At 33.6% G+C, this 22976-nt stretch overlaps 1 protein-coding gene across 1 annotated transcript in view; it reads right to left on the bottom strand.

Moving 5' to 3' along the window:
- Positions 1-1716: 1716 nt before the first annotated feature.
- The window catches only part of ITGA2 (integrin subunit alpha 2), a 142274-nt gene continuing 121014 nt past the window's right edge, over positions 1717-22976 (bottom strand). The window contains exons 28-30 of the mRNA XM_051971141.1: positions 18851-18940; positions 8591-8707; positions 1717-5255 (exon numbers count right to left, since the gene is read on the bottom strand). Of these exons, the coding sequence (XP_051827101.1) occupies positions 5175-5255; positions 8591-8707; positions 18851-18940 (288 nt within the window). The 3' untranslated portion in view covers positions 1717-5174. The remainder of the gene's footprint in view (positions 5256-8590; positions 8708-18850; positions 18941-22976) is intronic.

Genomic DNA, 22976 nt, shown 5'->3' with positions numbered 1-22976 from the left:
TTAAGAGACTTTGTCAGGATAACTGGGTTCAACTTCAGCCCTGAAAATTAAATACCCTTGTGATCTTATACGCATCAATTAACCTTTTAGTGCTTCATTTTCTATTTCCATGCAAAAAGGAGATATCACTTATACTACCTACCAGATGAGGCTATGAAGTGAAAACAATGACAACCTAACTGCCATATTTATCAGTTATTTAAGTCTAGTACATTGTGAAGGGCATGGTGCAGATTGAAAGGCTTTTTATTAAATCAGTTACTCAGATATACATTGTTTTTAATAAGATCTTGTGTTGATGTGTGCTCTCTTAAGATTTTAGGGTTTAAAAATACTTTTCATACAATACCTGTGAAGTCCGGATTAGCTCCCTGTTGACCCCAGGATCAGCCAGAGTCAGGAACAGCAAAACTCCTTGGTCTTTAGGGGCATAAGTAAAGGAGATGGACGAAGCCACCACAAGCTGTCTGCCTCCCGACCTCCCTTCTCCTTGTCCTCCTCCAAAGTGACTCTGGTTTGTTTTCCTCTACCTCCTAATCCCTCCTACAATTATCTGTATACACCAAAAGATCCAGCCAGCACAGAATAGTGGGAAGGGCCATTTTTCCAAGCATATGTTAATAAGGTATTATCCAATAGGTAATTAGTCTTAAGTGCTTGGTTGTCTGATTCCAGTGCACCTATTCAGAGTTTCAGCCCTTTACAATACCCTTGTGAAGCAGGTCATGAAAATGTCCCCATCTTACAGATTTCCGAAGGTGAAATGATTTGCACAGCAAAGTGTTACAGCTATGCTTGAATCCTGGTTTCTATGTACTGTGGCATATTGTTTCCCCACACTGAGAACAACAAATTCATGAATTTTGAGATCAAAAGGTCATATGAATCATTCATATATATAGATAGATAGATAGATAGATAGATAGATAGATAGATAGATATACTTATTGAATGATTGGATAGACATTCATTAAAGGAGCCATCTGTGGTGCCAGGTAACTGCTTTTGAGCATAGAAAGGCTACAATCCATGGGGAAGTAGGAACCAGAGAAAGTAGTTGTAGTTTAGGTAGTCAGTGTTTTCACATTATTACAATTCCTTACAGTATAGAATATCCCACTATATTTATATAGTACAATTTATATAGGGTCATTCTTCAATCAATGGCATCACTGATGTGAGTGGAGTCACTGGGAAAAATTTTCATGCTTTTTCCAGTAGTAATGGTAATATAATTAAATAATAATTGCTAACATTTATTTAGTGCTTACTATGTATCAGACACTGTGTTGAGTGCTTTTTATGATTTTTTTTGATTCTCACAATAACAGAGGCATTTGCTCTTATTATCCACTTTTTACAGATGAGGAAACTGAGGCAAACAGGTTAAATGACTTTACTTAGGGTCACACAAATACTAAATGTGTGAGGCTGGATCATCAGGTCTTCCTTATTCCAGGCTGGACACTCAAGCACAGTGTACAGTGTAGGAATACAGTGTACAATCACTGTATCCCTAAACTCTGAATGAACTCTCATGGAAGACAACAATCTTCAGGTTGATTATAAAAATAATAGAGGAATAATGACCAAGGATGGCACATCTTCTATTTTGTAACAGTTGCCTTTTGATAGGATTTTCTTCCTATTTAAAAAACATACATCAACTAAAGTATTATATGTTAAACCTATATTATAACATTAAAAACATTTGGCTTCATATTTTAAAAACATTTTTAATAACACATATACAATATAATCTGGCATCATGGCTACAATGATTTACAGATAGTAATTCCGATTTTCATATATTATTTACATCAAAAAGAAACAACAAATTCTTGACTAGTGATGAAATCTAATGATTTCAGTTTCTTGGAAACATAGAATATTGGTTGTGCAACTTTATATGCAAACATTGTATTAACATTCATTTTTCTATATTATGCTCCCCTGTTTTTGCAATAGTAAAGTATGCCTATAGAAAGTTGGAGGGGTGGAAGAGGGAAGGAAATTCTGATCCAATAAATGGAAAATAACCTGTATGTATGTTTATGTGTGTGTGTGTACTTTTCTGTAACTAGACAATTAGTAAATAAATCATATCACAAAGATTTAAGAAATTACTACTGCTATTACATTTAAAATATATATGTACAATATTAATTTATCAGCATAATCTTACCCTATCTCTAACAAGATAATAGAAGTATATTTGAAATGATAATTTATTTTCAACATCATATATTACACCTTTTTCATTTTTGAAGTTTACAATACTCATTTTAATTTTGCCCCAGTGTTTACTTTCTATAGTACACATAAAATTGGCTAATTCAGTATTTCAAAACATTATTGAATGATTCCCAAAATTATATAGACAAGGTAGGCCTTAGTTTGGATCATTTTTTTTTCTAAATAAGTTGTACAAATTTAATCATTATAAGATGAATTAAAATCAGGGGGCATTTAAAAATTGAAGGATGAGTCATTATATATAAAGTGAATAATCATCTCCTAATTTATTTATGTTGGATTTTCATACATATATTGAGTAAACCCATATATGAAAATAGAAGATGTTCATTTTGATAAAAATAGTGTAAGGACAACTACTTTGTGTTAGAAACTAGTTTTGTCCTAACAATCTCTAAGTATTCATTTCTTTAACAGCATTACAACATTAGATGCAAAACTTTTTAAAGTTTCCCTTGAAACCATTAATTTTATAAAAAATAAAGTCTCTGGGTAGCAAAATTATCTGTCCAGTTAAAGCGTTTGAGAAATCACAGAATTCCTTCCCTTTTCTTTACAATTAAAAAGTAATACAAAGATCTGAATTAAATATTCAGTTCTTTTTCAAAGAAAGCAATAATGTGAGATCTTGCCATAAAGATTATATAATCATTACAGAATCCACAGTTAGGCTGTAGCAAAGCAGCCACAATTTCTGATTTTATTTATAAGCTCCATTCTCTGGAGCTTACATTCCATTTACAAAATGGATATTTTTTTTTGTTCTATAAATATATAGTTCTAAAGGCTTAAGACTAGTACATACTGACACTTAAAAATGGATGGGATTTACACCTAATTCTAACTTTTGTATTACAATACTAAGATCTGTTGTCTCCATGACTAAAAGGATTGGCGATTTTTTATTTTTGTTTAGTTTTTCAATATGTTAGTAACCTAGGTTATCTTACAGAAAAATATAGAGGTGAGAAATGAATACTGCCTCTGAATTGTCTGACCTTGAAAAGGCTTGCTACACACTTAATGTATACAGCTTCAGGTGGCCCTTATTCAAGAATTATCATGTACAATTGAACAGAATTGATTTGCACATTAGAATCTGTGTTATACCCATCAGAAAGACTGGTAAATACAGTAGCTTGCATATATAAATTAAAAATACCTCACTTATTTAATGCTAGTTTCTTCTGATAAGTAGCAAGATATATGGTGGGAAAAGCATCAGAGTTGGAGCCATTAAGTCATGACTTTTGATCATAGCTCAGATGCTTAGAAGCTAGTTGACATAGCTGTTCTGAACCTTAATTTTCCCCATCTATACAAAAGGTTTCAAACCCAAACTATCTACCTCACAGGAGCAATTTTGAGGAAAGCATTTTGTCAATTTTAAAGTGCTACATATATGTAAAGCTTGTTTTATTATGTAGGGAACCAGTGTCTGCTGGAAGTATTTGATCAGCTACAATAAGGATGAACTTCTGGAATATCTATCTCAATTGCTCTATTAATATCCCACTGTTTATAAAACAAGAACTTGAAAATAAGGATATTTGAGTTATTTGATGGAATGCAACATAAATAAGCATACAGGACAATTGATTATCTCTTATCTATTATCAAGTTGTTATTCATCACTGTTCAGCTGGCTTGGATGTTGGGATTATTTTTAAAAGGCAGGAAAGAGCCGAGTCATTTTCTTTAGCTACATTTCAAAGCCAAATTTAAGTTCTTGGTTTAGTTGTTGCTTGTACTTTACATTGAAAAGCATTTTAGAGTTTTTTAAAGTGACCTCAGAAGATGTTTAGTCCAATATCTTGATTTTATAGATAAACTAACTTGGATTTTTATAGATGAATTAACTCTAAACTGGAAAGGCTTCAGATGACCCTAGGTGGTTTTGGAATGACAAACCATACATATAAAATCAAAGATATCCTTACAACTCATATTCCAATTCATCATGGGACCTGATAAAAGGACCAAAAAATAGAATACACTTGGAGCTTTTAGAAAATTTTAGTTCAGAAAGGGTGGAAGAGAATATGGAAAGGTGGGAGCTGCTTAGGAGAGCTGTCCAGTGGCCTAATTTCTTAACTGTAATAGCTAGATAGTTACCTAAAGCAACAACATCTGCAACTCAAAGAGGGGAGAGTGGTCACCAGGATGAAGGAAAGGATCTTGTCTAATAGACAAAAATCATAAAGCTACAGTTGGAAGAGATCTCAGAGGTCATCTAAATCAACCTCTTTATTTCACAGCTTAGGGAATGAAGGCCTAGGGAGGTCAATGATTTAACCAAAATCACACAGGTAGTGAACATCATAGGAAGGATTTGAATCCAGGTCATCTCCAACTCCAGTCACCATTATTTCCATTGTACCCATGATAACCAGATTAAACAATTCTCCAGCTATGCTACTCACATGGCCTTTGCCTATGCATTGTAAAGTCTCATTTCATTTGCATGGTTATTCAGATTGAAAAGATACAGAATAACCATCCTGAAATTAAAAGCTCCTCTATCTTCCTTTTGCAATGAAGGCAAGCTTTCATTGACTTCAGGACACTATTTTGCAGTAAACTTCTGAAAATAGGGCTGTGTTTTACTAACATTTGTGGGCTAGAAAATACTTAGAATTTCTAACACAATGTATTCTGTCAATATAAACTCTGGCCCAGCCAGTTTAAAGACTTTGTTTTTAATATATATAATATAAAACCCCCAACTTTCAAAGAACTAATTCTCCCCTCACCCTCCCTCCCCCCTCTACACAAAGAATTCTCTATTCTCAAACTGGCCAGCAGCTTCTCTTAAAATAAAATTTGTAAAGTTATTTCATCCACAAAATTAAAAAAAAAAGAGTTTTTGACATTTGAAAACATGTCATTCAAAGGATGTCCAGCTACAGTTGGGCTATTCAGCTATTTAGTTCTGTAGTCTCATCAATTTCATCTGGATTTTTGGCCATTTTCTCATATTTCCTCTTGAAAAAACCAAGCTGTAAAAAACAAAACAAAACAAAACAAAAAACAGTATTCAGATGTTTACATATCTTGGAATGGATATATATTTCTGTATTGTCACTTTACTACCCAACACTCAATGTGCAATCAATTCAATTTGACAAGCCTTTATTAAATGCCTAATTTATGCAAGGTACTTTATTCATTCCTCATCCCTGGGGATACTAAGACAAAAAAAAAAAAAAAAAAAAAAAAAAAAAACAACTTGCTGCCTTTAGAAAACTTAAATTCTACTGAGATGGGACTGTACCTCCTATAGAGAGAGAATAGTAATTGCTGTAGGAATCAAAGTTTTGCTGAAGAAATAGCATTTGAGCTGAGTTTGAAGGAAAAGGAGGATTCTGAGAGGAGAAGATGAACAGAGAGTGAATGAAAATACATTTGTTAAGCAAACATTTACTATGGCACATGATAAACAATGAGAATGCAAGTAAAAAAAAAAAAAATGAGACCATTTCTGCAGAAAAAACACATTCAAAGAGTGCTGACCAGATAAGGGAGTTCTGATCTGAAATGTCCCTTACCAAACACAATAGTATTAATGATTGGATTACTGTGCCCCCACCAGGAGGAAGAAGGTGGGGTTGGCTATGTATGCATTGGCATGGCAGATGAGCTATGGGTGGATAGCTTCGACAACTAGATGGGACATAAAGCATGATCAGGTCTGGGTCTGTCATGAAATAATGGGCTAAGTACATCTGTCTCTCATTCCTTAAGCTATCCCAATCCTAGGGTGAAGTCCCAAAGTTGGGTGGATAACTTCCTGTTGAGTTGGGGATATAATTTCTGGGGGTCCAGTCTGTGGATAATATTCCAGGTGGAAAGAAATTGGCACAGTATCGAGTCAGATAGAAATGATGGATGTGTATTCTAGCAGTGGGGAACAGAGGCAGGAGGTGGAGGTTTGGTAAAAGCAGGACTGTTCAGTTTGGCTGGAATATAGAGTTTGTGAAAGAGACTGGTATGAAGTAGATGGGAGCCAGATTGTTGAGGGCCTTAACTATGAGGCAAAGGAATTCATACCTTATAAAATCACAGAACTACTTAGAATTAAAAGGGTCTGGCAGTGGATAGAGCACTGGCCCTCAAGTCAGGAGGACCACAGTTCAAATCCAGCTTCAGACATTTAATACTTCCTAGCTGTATGACCCTGGGCAAGTCACTTAACTCTAATTGCCTCAGCAAAAATAATAATAATAATAATAATAATAATAATAATAATAATAATAAAAAATTAAAAGGGTCATCTAAATCCAATTCCCTATTTTTATAGATGAAGAAACTTAACTTGCCCAGGGTCGCACAAATGGTGAGTAATAAAGATTGGAGTTAAAACTTAGGTTCTCCAACCTCAAATTTTTTAATTCTTTCCCTCATATAACTTTATCCATTAGTTGCTACATGTTTTTTGAGCATGGGGGTGACACAGACATGAATTAGGAAGGTAATTTTGACTATGCAGAGACTATATTTGAGAGAGAAAAACAGAGAAGATCAGTTTAGAAGCTCTTATATAGAAATTCCCAAAAGTCTTAGTGCAGGTTTCATCAGTGAAAGTATTAGTCCAATAAAAGGCAATGAAGATCTAAATTAAATGTGTGCATGGAGAGAAGGGGGCAAAGTGAACTGTTGTGGAGGCAGAATCAATAAGATTTAGCAATTGATTAGCTATTAGGGTGAGGTATAGGGAAAAGTCAGGAACTGGTTCAAAAAGGAAAAACTTGGAGTATGGAAAGGATTGTATTTTTTCTAAACAGAAAATGGGATGTTCTTGAAAAAGAATTCAACATATAAACAAAAAGAATCTTAACTGTTTAAACAGCTTTCATACCATATAAGACATATTATGACCTAAATGCCCAAACTGATGCATTTATAAATTGGCTAACCTATGTGCAAATTAATATATAAAACCCTAATATAGAAAAGTAAATTTGAGTTTAGATAAATATCAATTTTACTTTTGAAAACAAGCCCTTTCCCTAAACATCATATTTTCTCTTTAGAAAATCTATAATCCTTCCCATAGTCCAGGTTTTCCCTCTTTAAGCCAGTTCCTGATATTTCCCTCCTTTTCATTCTAATTATTTAATCAACCATCACATTTTATTGATTCTGCCTCTGTAACAATTCTCATCTGCCTCCTTCTCTTCCTGCACATATTTAATGTAACTTTATATAGCTGTAAGGTAATTAATTTAATAAAAGAAACATTGTTTCAAACTCCACAAAAACTTTTATTTTAAAATTTTTAATCACTAAATTTAAATATTATTAATTACTTTTAAATCAATATCTTTGGGCTTAATGAGTTTTCCTTTTATTAAATAAATTCTACTTCAATTATAACTCTGAATTTGATTAGGAAACAGCTGCTAATTTGCAGATAAGCTAGCCTTTTTTTGCAATTAAGTTCATTTCTTCACATTTGCCTTTATATGTAGATTTACAGTTGCAGGGGGATTTTAGAAATTATCTATTTTAGCATTCTCTTTTTTCACAAGAAGGAAAATTAGTTTGAAGAAGTGAAGTGAATTTGTCCAAGACAGTTTTGGCCTTGTACCTAATGCCAATTTTAGCAGAGTTCTGCATCCCAAAGACCAGTTATTTATTAGAAGATGGAAAAAAACATAAAGAGAAATATAAGACCCTTGAGAACTATGAGGGATGGATAAAAGGATCAATATCAAATTAAGTTTTAAAAAGACACGAAAATGTGTATATGTGTGTGTGTGTGTTAAGTTCTAGACCTTCATTTGAGAAAGAGCAAGGCAATGGAAAGAATGCTACATTTAAGTCTGTCTGTCTGTCTGTCTGTCTGTATGTCTCTCTCACCTCCCCCACCCCCAACTTGGGTTTAGCTGCAGAAAACAAAACAAAAATCCTTGAGAGAAAAAAAAAATCACCAAATTCCAGAGTCCAAAGAATGGTGATTTTATATCAAGACACATCTCTCAGGAGGTAGTAAATCTTCAGATTACAAATCACTTTCATAGATGATATCTTTGTACAAATTTTCCATGTATTTTAAGTGCTGGATGCTTGTACCTGGTCTACAGAGGGAACAAGAAGGGAAGTAGAGAGAACAGCTTCTTGCATACAACTATTTAGAATGAGAATGAAAATGAAGACAGCAAGATTTACATTATCAATACCTATGACAAATGGGTTGTAATTGCTCAAATGTTCACACACAGAGAGAGAGAGAGAGAGAGAGAGAGAGAGAGAGAGAGAGCAGAGAGAGAGAGAGAGAGAAAGAGAGAGAGAGAGAGAGAGAGAGAGCGCGCGCTAGCCATTCATTGTTTACCTTCCACAGAATAGTAGTTAGGGCTAACAGCAAGAGAAGGCCAGCAATTATACTTCCAATGATAACTCCTACTGGTACTTCAGCTTTCTCATCAGGCTTCATTATTGTAACTGGAATCTGAAAATATATATTAAAATTAGAATCATACAATATCAAACATTTTCTGAATGATGTAATGGAGATAATCTAACCTAATGCTGTCACTTTTACAAGTGATACTGAGGCCTAGAGAGATTAATAAAAGATTTGTTCCAACAGGTAATGCAGTAGCTTAGCTCCTTCAAAGTATAATTTTAAAGAGTATCTCTACAAATTCCATGATGTGACATGCAGATGGCCTGGGTTGTTAAAGGGTGTGAGTCAGAGCACAAGCTTTGGCAGGTTTAACATCAAGCTGGAAAGGCTTTAAGCACAAATTCAATAACAGACTAAGTATTTGACTCTCATCAAAATGCCAGGCAGGCTTACTTCAGAATATTCTTAATTAGAAGATGATGTATACTTTTGGCTCAAGTAAATGTGAGAAATTATTTCTCTCTTATATTTAATAACCAGGTTTTTCCCGTTTTCTGTTTCTGTACCCAGAAACCAAACAGTGTAGGAAATCTCTCTTAAAGATTTACCTAGTCCAAAATCTAACACTAAAACAAATTCTAAATTGGGCCTAATAGGTAGATGTGTTTGCTCAGACAGGTCTGGGAAAATGTTGATTTTTCTCTTTCTTTTAAGACAGGTGATATGGAAATTGATTTTCTTTTGACCAAGATTTGAATGGCCTAAGTCATATACCCCAAAGCCCTTATTTTAATATAGGCCACTTTCCACTATGTTAATCAATCAGAGATGATTGGCACTCCTCAGGAACACCTAACTCTTCAAAGGACATATAAACTGTAAGTCCATTGCCATTAAAAATTTTTGATATGAGAAACAGTCAAATGAGCATTCTTTTATTATGATGTTAGTAAGAGAATAGTAAGTAGAGAATTAGTAAGAGAATAATTAGTAAGAGTTAGTATGAGAATAATTACATTATCCAGAAATTACTTTCAGAGGAGCTACTGCTATTTGCATATGTGAAAGGAGTACCTATACTGATGAAATTATAAGTACTTGGTGTATAAATTTGTTTTAAGTAATGCTAAGGACACTATTTTTTCTTGTTTTTTTTTTTTTTTCCTTTTCTCAAACTTTGGTTCCTCTAATATCTATATGGGTAGAAGAAACATAGCAAATAATTAAAAATGCACTGCCTCAAAACTTAAAATAAGTTGATTATTTGTATGATACAAACAGAAAATTTTGAAATCCATGTTCATCACTGTAGAAGGAGCATTCAGAAACCCATATTAGTTTTTTTAAAAATTTTTTTTTAATTATATATGTATAGGTACACATACTACTTGATTGCAAGCCTCTTCTGGACAAAAATCATATTTATCATTGTGTCTTGTCTCACATCTTAAACAGGATGCTATAAATGTTTGGGACTTTTTATATATACTGAATGAACAAATAAATGAATAAGGATGTAGAGTGAGAAGAACAAAGCAAACGAACTTTTAAAAGCTCTTCTGTTTAGAGGACAATTGTGGTTAAAAACAAACAAGCAAACCTGAATTTTCAAAATATGAACTACTCTCAGCTTTCTAATTCAAGACCACTTCTTAGGATTTGGAACATTTTCATAGATTTGCATGGGAACATGTAATGAACATGATCCAATGTAAAGTATTGCATTTTGCTAAAGCAATCTTTGAGAGATGTCATTGAATGACTACTCTAATGATTTTAGCAAGCAAAGTTTTGTATTTTGTCCTCTAATTCATTTTATAAAATATTATGAAATTAATTCTTACCCTCTCTTTTACAAAATACAGTCAAAAGGTGAATAAAAGACAGGGGCATTATTCATATACATACAATTGACTAACACTGTTAACAGAAAACAGCTTTTTGTGGTTTTGTGTGTAGGCTAGGTTTCTTGTTAAGAGGTTTTATGGTTTAATTTCTTCAGAAAACAAAAATGGAGCCTTTAATGTAAACATCTGAAAAGCTGCTAAATAAAAAATGAGTTTGGACTGGATGGCCAATAAAGTTCCTTCCACTTTAAGTCTTTAATTCTATGAGTCCTTTCCTTTCCTCAAAACTTTCTCAAAGGGACACCTGCACAAGGTGTGGGAGGTAAGAGAAAGAATGGAGATCAGGGATATATTTCTGAAGCAGGAGGGAAAGAGAAAAAGTATAATGTTGCTGAGAAATTGTGAGTAGAGAGGATTTATTTCATTTAGTAGATTTAAAAATATTTGTTTGAAAAAGACTCATACATCTTCAATCTCTTTTCCATTGACTTCTTTCCATTTGCCTACCAACATATTTAGGGCACTTCATGTCTAAGAAAACCTTGCTCTTGTCCTTATTTTATCCAGCTACCATTTTACCTCTTCATCCCTTGCCCACTTCCATTGTCAAACTTCTTGAAAAAGTTTCCTATATTTCATTTCTACACTCCCTCATGACTCACTCTTTCTTCAACCCCTTCTAAATACCTTCCAAACTGGTTTCCCTTTGTAGAACTCTCCTGAAACTGTATCTTAAAATGTCTGTCTAATTATCAATTCCAATGGCCATTTCCCCCCATTCTCATTCTCTATGACTTTTTTGCAATATTTCCTCAAGGCTACTTTGAATACTTCTTCCCTTGGTTTGTATAACATTGTGATGTGTAACTGTAATGATTCTTAGTTTCTACAGCATTGTAACAAAGTAATGATTCTCCTATTTCTTCTCTTTCTCCTTCACAAGTTTTAAGCACTTAAGTGTTCCTCAAAGTTCAAGACAACTCAATTCAACATTTATTAATCCTCACCATGTTTAAGACACAAGGGGCAAAGAGCCAAAAATTTAAACAGTTCTAGCTGTGAAGGACTTTATATTCTAACAAAAGGGATGAGGGGGAACAAATAATATATTCATAGATCAGTAAGCACAAGGTCATTTGAGAAAAAAGAAATCATAAGAATTATACATTTAAATTAAGTAGGGATGTTAGAAGGCTACCAAACCCCCTAAATTTAGAAGTGAGGAATCAGAATCTCAAAGGTTCACACAGTAAGTTAAGTAGCAAAGTTAGGTTTTGAATAAACTTGGGGAACAGGGAATGCTCCAAAGAGAAGGTGATACTTGAGGGAAACCTTGGAGGAAAGATTGGGCTGCTGACATTTGAGGAAGGAGGGCATTCTACTCATAGGGAAGTTTGTGCATAGGAATGTAGACAGAATGTCAGAAACAGCAGCTCCTATAAAGTTTCTCCTACAGTGAATATAGGATTTGTTACTATCTCCTTGGACAAATTTTGGATATTTGGACTCTGAAAGTTTACTTTTCATTCCATAAAGAAGGTGCTATTTGTTCTCAGTTCTCAAAGAGGACCATGACATAAAGGAAGGGGTGCCACAATATGCAAGTGAATTAGACAGAAGTGAGGGAGGACTGTGCTAGATAACCTGCCTCACTATTCCACCCAGAGCCATCTGGGTCCTGTTGCCAGATACAGATCAAGACAACTAGAAATGGCCTTAAATGAAATGGAAGATCTCAGCCTTTTTAAGCTAAGGTTTGAGTTTGAGTGAGGCCACAGCCATTCAGTGATTAAGGCAAGGTAGCAATTGAAGCAAAAAATCTCTTCAGCCGAGTCTCAAAGAATCTAAACTAATTTCCTAACTAATATCCTTTTTTTTCCCCCCTCCTTTCTTTCATAAACAGTAGCTTAATGCTATTCTGGAAATAAGAGTAATGTTTGAAAGAAACTGTGGAAAGATAGAGAGGAAGGCTAAAGTGAACTTTATTTTGGAAACACCTATTTTAATTTTTCATTTTATTCATCAGAGAATTTTTGAAAAGAAATTTTAATTGATAGCCTCAATGAACTGAATGGTAATCAGATATGAGAAGATAATACTTGAAATGATAAAGTTGTTGAAGTGATGATTCTTGATGTGATCATTCTCAGAGCCAAACCATTGTAAAAATTGTTTATCTAAATTATAATTTGTTATATTATCAATAAATTGTATATCTGATAACTTTGCTGTTTAAGCCTGGGGGGTTAGGGGTTTTGATATATTGAAAGAGGCCACATCATAAATCTAGAGCTGAATGGGGTCCTCAGAAGCATCTAGTTCAACTTCCATATTTTATAGATGAGGAAACTGAGATCTAAGGAATTTTAGTGCCATACCCCAAAGCCACATATTTATGTGGATAGAATTTTCTTCAAATTATTAATAAACTATTATGAGGATTTAGAATATATTGAGAGTGGCTGCAATTTTAGTCATTAGCAAAAATATATTCTCCCAGATTACCTTAGAGTTTATGATGATGAGAAGGTATATGGTGGTGAGTTAAGTAAAAAGCTTTCGTGTGACTTCCCCATGCAGTCTATAAGTAGATCTAATTGACCCTAAAACTCTGCTACCATAACCCTGTTACATTGGGGAACAATAAGAAGGCTTGTTTGTCCAGAAAAAAATTTATAAAGGAATATAATAATATAAAAGGAGACAGCTGAGGTAAGTAGGACTGATCCTTCAGACTTGCACAGATTTGATCATGTAATTTCTCTACTTAAAAATGTTAAATAAATTGCAATCTAATTTTTGAGAAATATTTATCCAAATCCTTTGATTCTATATCCATTGGGGAATGACTTAGTTTCCTATATTGATGTTAACTTCTTATTTTTCTATTGTATATCATACTCTTATCAGAAATATTTGATGCAAAGATTTTATCTTTTGTGATTAGTTCTGTTCCTTGTTTGGTTAAGAACTTGCCACTAGCCATAGCCACTGAAGAAGTAGGTTTCATTCTCTTGAAAATTTTTGTTTATGGTATGATTTTTTACATTGAGGTCATATATCCATTTTCAGCCTATTGTGGTATGACACGATATGTTGGTCTAACCCTAATTTCTTCTAAGAAGGCCAGTAGTTTGCCCTAGATGTTCTTGTCAATTAAGGATTTCCTTCTCCAGGTTCTGGTTCCTAGCCAACACTGCCCACAGTCATTGGCTCTTATCTGTTTACAATTATCCCCTCATTCTCTTCTACTTTAGACCATTGCCACATCATTATTCTTTTGATTGTAGTGGAAATGTTAAAATTATTTTACTTAGTTTGAATGAGATGCCCTGCTAGATATTATCTGTTACATCTCTTACTAGAACTTAGATAATCATTGTACAGTATGGGAGAGTAGGAACGTTTAAACTTCTTAAATATGCTGGGCAGAATAAAAGTGCATCAATCAGTTGAAGTTACTAAAAACAATCTGATTCATCAAATAATTGAACATCTTGCCTCTCCTTGAATGATGTATGTTCTTCATTTTGATTTCTCTTTTTTTTTGCATAATGTCTTGGTAAGAAATCGATAAAAGAATGCTAAGTAACTGCAACAGACACTAGTATTCAAAGCCTTCTGTTATTTGTTAGATCCCTCTCCTGCAATTTTTCTAGTCTTTTAGCATATAGATCTTCTGGAATATTTACCATTCTACTTATATTTCAGATTTCCTACCTTCATGTCTTTGCTCAAGCTTTTCTCTCTGCCTGGAATACTTCCCACTCACTTCTAACACTTATGTATGTATGTATGTATGCATGTATGTATATTTTTAATCTCTCTAAATCCATACTTATTTTTAAATTTACATTTTAATTTTAAATTTAGCATACACCACATAAAGTGAGCATTTCCATATAGAAAGTAGGAAAGAAATATATGATAAATCAAACCATGAATCTCTGTTATACATAGATTGCTTCTATTTTTAAGTACAATAAATTCATTATTTAAGTTTCAAAGTTCTCTTTCTTGTCTGTGTTTCTTTCTGGCCTTCCTTTGGTGGGATTTTAAAAAAATGTATCAGTGACATTTCCTTTTTCTTTGCTTGGCTATTCTATCCCTTACCTTCCTGCTCCCTCTCATTGCCAGTTGCAATTAAACAAAAAAGGGAAGAAAGAAAAAAACAAACACATAACAAATATTACATGGAGTCAGGAAGACCTGAGTTTAAATCAGCCTCAAACACTTTTTGGCTACGTGACTCTGAATTAGTGAATTAATCTTGTTTGCCTCAGTTTTCTTAGCTGTAAAAATGATGAAATAGCAAACCACTCTATTTTTTTTAAATTGTTTCTTCTTCAATTTATAAAAGAAGGAACCAAGACATTGCGATATCAAGCACAGGAATTATACAGCAAGGAGGACTGATGATTAATAACCAGAAAATTGGAGAGAAGGAAAAAAGAAAGGCAATACTGAGGCCAGCTTGAAGTCAGAGAGGGCAGTCACCTCACATAGGGACAATTTTCAGAGAGGGCTTCTCCTTAACCTACTGACTGCCAGGAAGCAGGGGAAGCAGCAGGAGCCAGTTCTGGTATGATCTGCAAAGTTTAGGTTCCAGGTTTTAGTTGCAGCATTGAAAGGAGAAGAAGGAAAAGGTTCCTAGGTCAAGAAACCAAGGAAAGAGTGAGCAGAGACTGACAGAAGAGGCTGTGTTTGAGACTGTGGCTAGGGTGAGGGGGGGTGGGGAATACCATGTAAAGGAGCTCTGTTTGGAGGAAGGAATGTGGGAGGAAATGGAGAATGGCTCCTAGCAGACACAAATGGAACAGCCCAGTGGAAAAAGAGATTTGAAACATGGGATACAAAAGAAAGACAATTCTGCTCCCCGGGGAAGAACCTAGATGAGCCCACCCCTGTACATGGTAGGTGGGCCATTCCCTGGTCTGAGCTCAAAGGGATGGTTCCTTTGCCATGACCTCTTCACAACAGTGCTGGCTCATAGTTTGAACCTCAAATATTCCATATATATTAAAGTTCTGGGCCTGGAGTCAAGAAGACTCACCTTCCTGAGTTCAAACTGGCTTCAGATACTTGTGTGACCCTGAACAAGTGACTTAATCCAGTTTGCCTTAGTTTGCTTAGTTGTAAAACAAGGAAATAGCAAATCACTCCAGTATCTTTGCCAGACTGAATAACAACAATATATTTTTTTAAAATGAGTCCTTAAGCTTTTTAGTGTCATGGACCTAACTTGGGCAATTTAGTAAATGTCTAGAGATTTCTTCTCAAAACCACATTTTAAAGGCAAAAAATAAAATGCACAGAATTACAAAGAAAACCAATTCTACTTAAATATGTCATTAAAATATTAAAATCCCTGCTTTTTAATTCAAATGCTGCCTTCTCCATGAAGCTTTCCTTGATGACAGAAACTGGTAATGAACTTCTTCCCTAAGATCTAGTTAACAATGTTTTTACTTTTCTTATTGTTTTATTAGAAACTATTTGATAGTGATTTATATTATATATAGTATTATTACATATTATATATATAATGTTATATATAATATATACATATATAACATATATATAAATATTAAGTGACTACCATGTACTTTGCACTGTGCAAAATGTTAAGAATACAAAAAGAGACAAAAAAGGCAGTCTCTGTCCTCAAGGAATTCATAATCTAAAAAGGGATAGCAGAAACCAAACAAATATGTACAAACGACCTTTATAGAGGATAAATAAATAATTAACAGAATAGGTGCTAGAATTAAGTTAGGCTAGAAAAAGCTTCTTCTAGAAGACAGAGTTTTAGTTCGGACTTGAAAGAAGCCAAGTGTGCTGTAAAGCAGAGATAAGGAGAGAGAACATTTCAGGCATGGGGAACAGTCAAAGAAAATGACCAGAGGGGTAGATGGAGCATCTTGTTTGTGGATCAGCCAAGGAGCCAGTCACTGGATTAAAAAGTTTGCCTCAGAGAGTAAGGTGTAAGACAACTGGAAAATATATGTGTATAAGTAGGTATATTATGAAGGGCTCTCAGTGCCAGAATTCATTATAGTTCCATTTTTATTTTCAATTAAGTAAAATGTATTTATTTAGCAACCCTTTTCTCTTGCTTTCTAAAACAACCAAGGGATTGGCAGATTTCTTTGACTTACCATTTCTATTGTATCAGTCAACTCTTTGGTTTCCCTACCTCCAGTTTCATTCTGGAGTGGTAGTGTACTGAAAAGAGCATTGGGACTGGGAATCAGGAAGACTTGATTTCAAGACCAGCTTTAGATATTAGAAGTGTGACCCTGAGAAAAATCACTTAATCACTATCTGATTCAGTTTCCTCAATTGTAAACTGAGGATAATAATGACACCTACTTCACAGGGTTGTTGTGAGGAGCAAATAAGGTAATAATTCTCAAATATTTAGCACAGGGCCTAGAACACTGTAGGCATTTCATAAATGTTTGCTTCCTTCTTCTCTCCTTCCCTACATACTATCTCTGGGATAATACTGTCAGCAGCACTAGCACTAAAGAGGGAAAAATAAGATTGTATCAGGAAACCTCTAAGTCCTTTGCAATTCTTAGATTCCATTATATCCCCTGGATATAATTCTTTTCTTTCCCTTCATCACTTCATCTTCAATAGACTCCATTTAGAGAATCATATCTTATCTCCTTAGCCTGTCATTGAAGATGCTCCTTATTGTGGTTCCACACCAATTTTATAATCTCATTTCTACTATACAATTAGGACAAACTAACTTTCAGGAATCCTCCAAGCCCACACTTATTTTTAATATATAGAGAATGGTTCCATGCTTTTGCTTACGATATATCCTCAAACACCATATTATTCCCTTAGGAGGAGGATCTATGTCTCCTTCACTGTTGTGTGCATCATAATATAGTACTTAGAACAAGTAAGTTGCTCACACAGTAAGTGTTGAATCCAAATTTCCCTATAAATCATCCTTTTAAAAATCTGTAACAAATCACTTTTTTTCAGACCAAGTCCATAAATACTTAATTGAATGCCACATCCACATTTTTTCTTGGCTGTATTTCTGATTTTCCAAGTCTCAGGCCCCGAAGGGTAGGAGCTAATACTTCTATGAGGATGCTAAGCCAAAAGCAGATGTAGTCCCTCCATCTAAGCCTACATAAAGAACCACTTTTCCCTTTTAGGCAAAGGTGATGGTAACATTGCTACACATTCTATTTTAGGTCATTCCCAGTATCTTGGAATCTGTGGGTGCCTTGGACTTTCCAATTCTGAATAGACCCCGAGGCAGCTAACTGACATAAGCTGACCTCTGGGTAACCATGTGCAATATTATCTCCTAGACACTGCACAAAAGACTCAAAAGAAAAATGCATAATGCATGGTGTTAGCAAAAAAACTTGATAGAAAAAATTTAAAAATATGCTATATTTTATTCTATTTAGTTTCAGGATTTGGACATGATAAATTAGTCCAGATTTTGACAAGATATGTCTTTATTTCCATTAACAGTATATCTCTATTAAAAAAGCTTTTCTCAAAAGTATTATTTTTCTTTTTTTCTTGAATTAAAAAATCTTATAAATGGACTTTCAAATCACATTATCACTATTCTTTTTAAAACAAATGCTATCTATAATAAATTATTTCTAAAGACCTCAACTGCTAAGAGTACTTAAAACACTTCTTTAAGTAAGGGGGAAATGCTTTATAGCAGAGTTTCTTAAATTTTTTCCATTCACAAACCCTTTTTGCCTAAGAAATTTTCATACCATCCTGATTAAAATAGTATATAAAAGGTATACAAGCCAAACATTTTCTAATAATAAATCATAATTTCACAATCCCCACGTTTAGCTATGAGACTCTATATGGGATCATGAATCACAGTTTAAGAAACTGGCCTTCTTAATCAATGCATATTGATTCTTTAATGACAAAAATTAAACTAAGTGTGGCCTAAGATCTAGTATTTTTTGTGTGATTATACAGTGAAAAGGTTACAGGAAAAAAGATTAGAAATGAAAATGATACAAGATGGGATGAGGACTGTAGACAGTCTGAGTATCTGTTTTCATTACCTTCCATTCTTTCCTTTGTTGTTACAAAAATATGTTTTCCATATGTTTGACCAATATGAAGAAAAAAGAGATAACCATATTATATATGATATTGTATTTCATTACTTAATCAGTAATTATACTGACAATTGCCAAAACAATAAATAACAATGCATTGTGTAAATAATAATGCTGTACTTCACAACTATAAAGTTTCTTTAAAATATACTAATCTTTTCCAAAACATAAATCCATATTTCCTTTTGAATACTGGAAAGGAACCAGCCCAAAATTCATTAAAATAATATCTGTTTTAATTGAAGATTTAATATACTCACCATAATAGTGTTTTCTTCAATTGCATATATTTGTGAGTCAACTGTGTCCACTTTTGCAGTTGCTACCAGCTGAATTGTCTGGAAAGATGACTGTAATATAAATACAAATTCTAATAAATAACGACAATAACTTACATTTATTGTTAATACAGTATACAGTACTGTATACTATATACAGTAATACAGTATATATGCAAATACATGATTTTATTTATCCTTCAGATTATTTATCAAAAAAATATATTTTTTGTCCCCATTTCATAGATACAATTACTAATATTCAGGTGAAGGATCTTAACCAAAATACACATTGATTATTATCATCCAAAGATCCTGGCAGAAATTAGCATCAACACGTTCTTTTTTGGGGGAATATTTAGAAACAAAAACTGATTACAAAATTTCATCATATTATTGATATTCAAAATGGTCCACAAAATTAGAATAATTAAAAAAGAAATTTTTCATCTGATAGAAAGTAGTCATCAAAGCTTCATCATGATATAAAATGAACTTGTGACTTTATGCCCAAGATGCATAAGATCTAGTAGCATTACACCAAACTGGTGGCAAGCCTACTGTCCAAGGATAATCCAGCTGAGTTTGCAGAGGTCAAGAAGAAATCAGGAGATCCACCTACTACCATCCACTCTACTACTTACAGGCTAAGTGAGCAATTCATGTTACTTTTCTGGATCTCAGTTCCCTTCTTTATAAATAAATGATGATCATTATGATTCTTTTGAATAATAATATTCCGTGGATGCTAAGGATAAGACATTGAGTGGTGATTTTGTATTTCAGTTACATTAACTCATCAAATAATCTACTTATATGAAATAAAGTTTTGTTCATGTTAGTGGAAGGATTTGAAACCCATGAAATCAGGAGTCTTTGAAGTTTTGAAAAAAAATAAAGCAAACAAAAAAAAAATAACTCATAAAACAACTAAATAAATAACTCATTTGTTTTTGAATTGCTTATACAATCTCCACTTGTAACTGGAAAGGAACTCAAAAGCAAAATAATATGGATTATACTTGAATAAAAATCTGTTTTACCCCTGAAAAATGGGGGGATAGTCTTTCCTTAAATACCATTAGTGAGAATATATACCTTCAGACATAGCTCATCCTCCTTTGGGACTTCTTTTTCTAAATCTTCATGTATTAGGATCTTTAGCTCACCTTGTTTGTTGGCTATAGCCTGTCCATTTGTGTATAAAAATATGAGATTCTGGACTTTATTACTGGTTCTATTCTTAAGTTTTATTTCTTGTGAATTTCTGAGTATCCCTACCGGTATTCTATGATTATTCATAGCTTTTACTTTTGCTATCGAGACAATTTGCTCACTTCTTCCTTTTCCATTTAAAACCCTTTTATTCAAGACTCTCTCAATTTAAAGCCTTTTAGAATATAAGCTTCTCAGGGGTAGAGACTACATTGTTATTTTGTCTTTGTATCTTCATTGTCTAGGATAGTTTGTTCATGTTATAGGTGTACAATAAATGGTTATTGAATAGTATTGAATTAGAAATAATATTTGAAATACTCTAGACAAACACATTCATACATGTTAGATGTACTTTATCCCTAGTGAAGAGTCTGTTTTTCCTACTTTGAGGTTATGGTTTCAGAAATCCAAACTGTACCTTCTTGCTCCCTCAACCAAATAATTAGCTTGGTAAAAAGTTATTTATTTCTCTAATCTCTTTTTCTTTTTCTGAAGTCCTAGCTTTTGACTGTCAGCAAAAATGAAAACATCATTTGTGCCCCCAAAGTCTTTACATTTTTGCTTATAATTTCACAATTCTTTCTAAATTACTTCTGATTATTTATGATCAAGGGAATCAACAGAAATTTGAGGTATCATTTTTCAAAATTTTTAGCAAATTGTTTCTGATGTCCTAAGTACATTCCCCAGTAAAACAGAACTTTCTTATTAATATCAGATTTAAAAATAAATCAAAGGGAAATTGGGCAAGTCATTAATAGAAGTGATAATCTACATGTCATTCCTCAGCCTAATAATCTTAGTTTTTCAAAGCAGAACACATGTCACAAACCTCTTGGTTCCAACATGGTTTGAGGTGGTGATGGTAGAGTATTCAGGAAAATAAAGGATACAATTTTATTTTTTATAATACAATCCTAACAAACTCCTCTTCTAAAAGAAATTTTAGAAAGGCAGAGGGGAGACTTTGAAAGGAAGAAAATCATTTGCAAATGAAGCACCTTTTGCATGTATTGGAACATTTTGCTTTTTCCCTTTAATACTTTATTGAATCCAGCCATGAAAGAATGCTCATTTTGGGGAGGGGCATTTGCTCTCTTTGGCACTTAGAATCTGCTTTTGTTCTGGTTACTAGGGCATCTAATATACTAAATGAGGTAATCTACTAAACAGTCTCTAGTAGCCAGAAAGAGTGAATGTACTTCCAAAAAGTGAGTAATTTATTTCCTTCTCACTGGCTGCATCAAGACTATTCTCTAATTAATCTTGGTTAACACTGGGATATAGTATTGCATCATGCATTAACCCTATGAACTGTACTCTTATTCTTATGGTCATTTACCCAATTAGTGTGAGAAGCATTAAATGATGATAGAGAAGAGATCTAAAATCATGTGCAGATATTATTTGCAAAAACAGATAAAGTCAATGCTGTCTTTGCAAGCTTAAAAAAATGTGGAGACGTCATTCATTTCTTTCTTCCTAACTTACTTGAGAGACTAGTATCTCTATCTTTAGGTCTGGTCCTTTTCTCTACAGAACTTTCTCATCAAAACAGGTACTATAGTGCTTCATCCACAAGTCACGTCTCTGATAGTAAATAGGCACTGAGGATTTACTAAAAAATTTCTTTCCAACTGGAAAGAAATAGTGGAGGATAATTTGCTTCATAAATGAAAGCTGTCTATATCATTAAAATCTATCAGAGAAAGGTAATAAGAAAAGAGCAAAAAGCCAACTACCTCCCATACTAGAAGTGGAATCCTTATTTGGTCCTGATTTACTTTAAGGCTGGCCACTTCTCTGACCAAGTAGCTACAAACAATGATAACAAACTTCTCTGCGCCTAGTTTGACAGGGTATTAGACTTGTCTAAGATTACTTCTAGTTCTAACCTCTTTAAATTCCTTTGGGACAATGTCTATTTGCTAATTATTTTCTGGCAATAAACAAATAACAAAATGAAATAGAAACTAGATATTTTGTTAATTTCATTCAGACAATCAGGCAAATCCAGTAATTCTGAGCCCAAATTGCATTTTCTACCACAACTTTCTGGTTTGGCTGTCCACATATATTAAGTTGGGTAAAAACCTATTCAAACATTTCCTTCCTCTTCTGCTATGTGAAGGTCTTCTCGACATCTAAACCTTATCTGAATCTTTTAACTTTAGTGGTATCGTCTTCCTCTTCCCCTTTACAAAAATGTGCTAAGAGTTAGCCTTTGATGTATCTTTTCCTTTACCTTTCTTCCATTTCTTCTTCTATATGAACCCGTGAGGCTAAAATCTTCCTTTCTTTTGTCCATGTTCTCACATAACATTTTAAGATTACTGATTCTGAGATGACTTTATTGAAAGCCAAGCAGCTTTTTGTAAACAAACTATAAGACCCAAGTTTATTATTTCCTATAATTTTCCTTTTTTGATCTTTGCATACTGAAAACTCTGTGTTTATTAATAATTGAGCTCACAAAAGGAACAGACTGATAATTTAATTGGTATACAGAACTCTAGTAATGAAACTCCCCCTTCTAAAGCCAGTGTCTTCTTTCCAACTTATGCTCTTAGAAAGCTACCTAGACTATCAGGTAGTTAAATGACACACCAGAATATATGCGTCAGTGGTGAGGTTTTGAACCCATGTCTTCCTGGCTTAGAGTCTGTTTTTTTTTGTTAAACACACCTAGCTTCAAAACAAAAATCAAGAGAGAAAGAGTCTATGCAGTCATAGACTGATTAAACGCAAACTACCTTTTAGTGGAATTCAACCCTTTCACAACACTGCAGTCTTATTCAAAAGGTGGGCAGGGTATGCAGTTTCCAATATCCCTTTAGCCAATTTATTTTTCATTCTACAGAAATAGAAAATCAGTGCCAATCAGATACTG

The sequence above is a fragment of the Antechinus flavipes genome, chromosome 1, assembly GCF_016432865.1.
Source record: "Antechinus flavipes isolate AdamAnt ecotype Samford, QLD, Australia chromosome 1, AdamAnt_v2, whole genome shotgun sequence".
Lineage (NCBI taxonomy): Eukaryota > Metazoa > Chordata > Mammalia > Dasyuromorphia > Dasyuridae > Antechinus > Antechinus flavipes.
The sequence above is the reverse complement of the archived record's forward strand: the minus strand, read 5'-3'. Positions and strand labels throughout refer to the sequence as shown.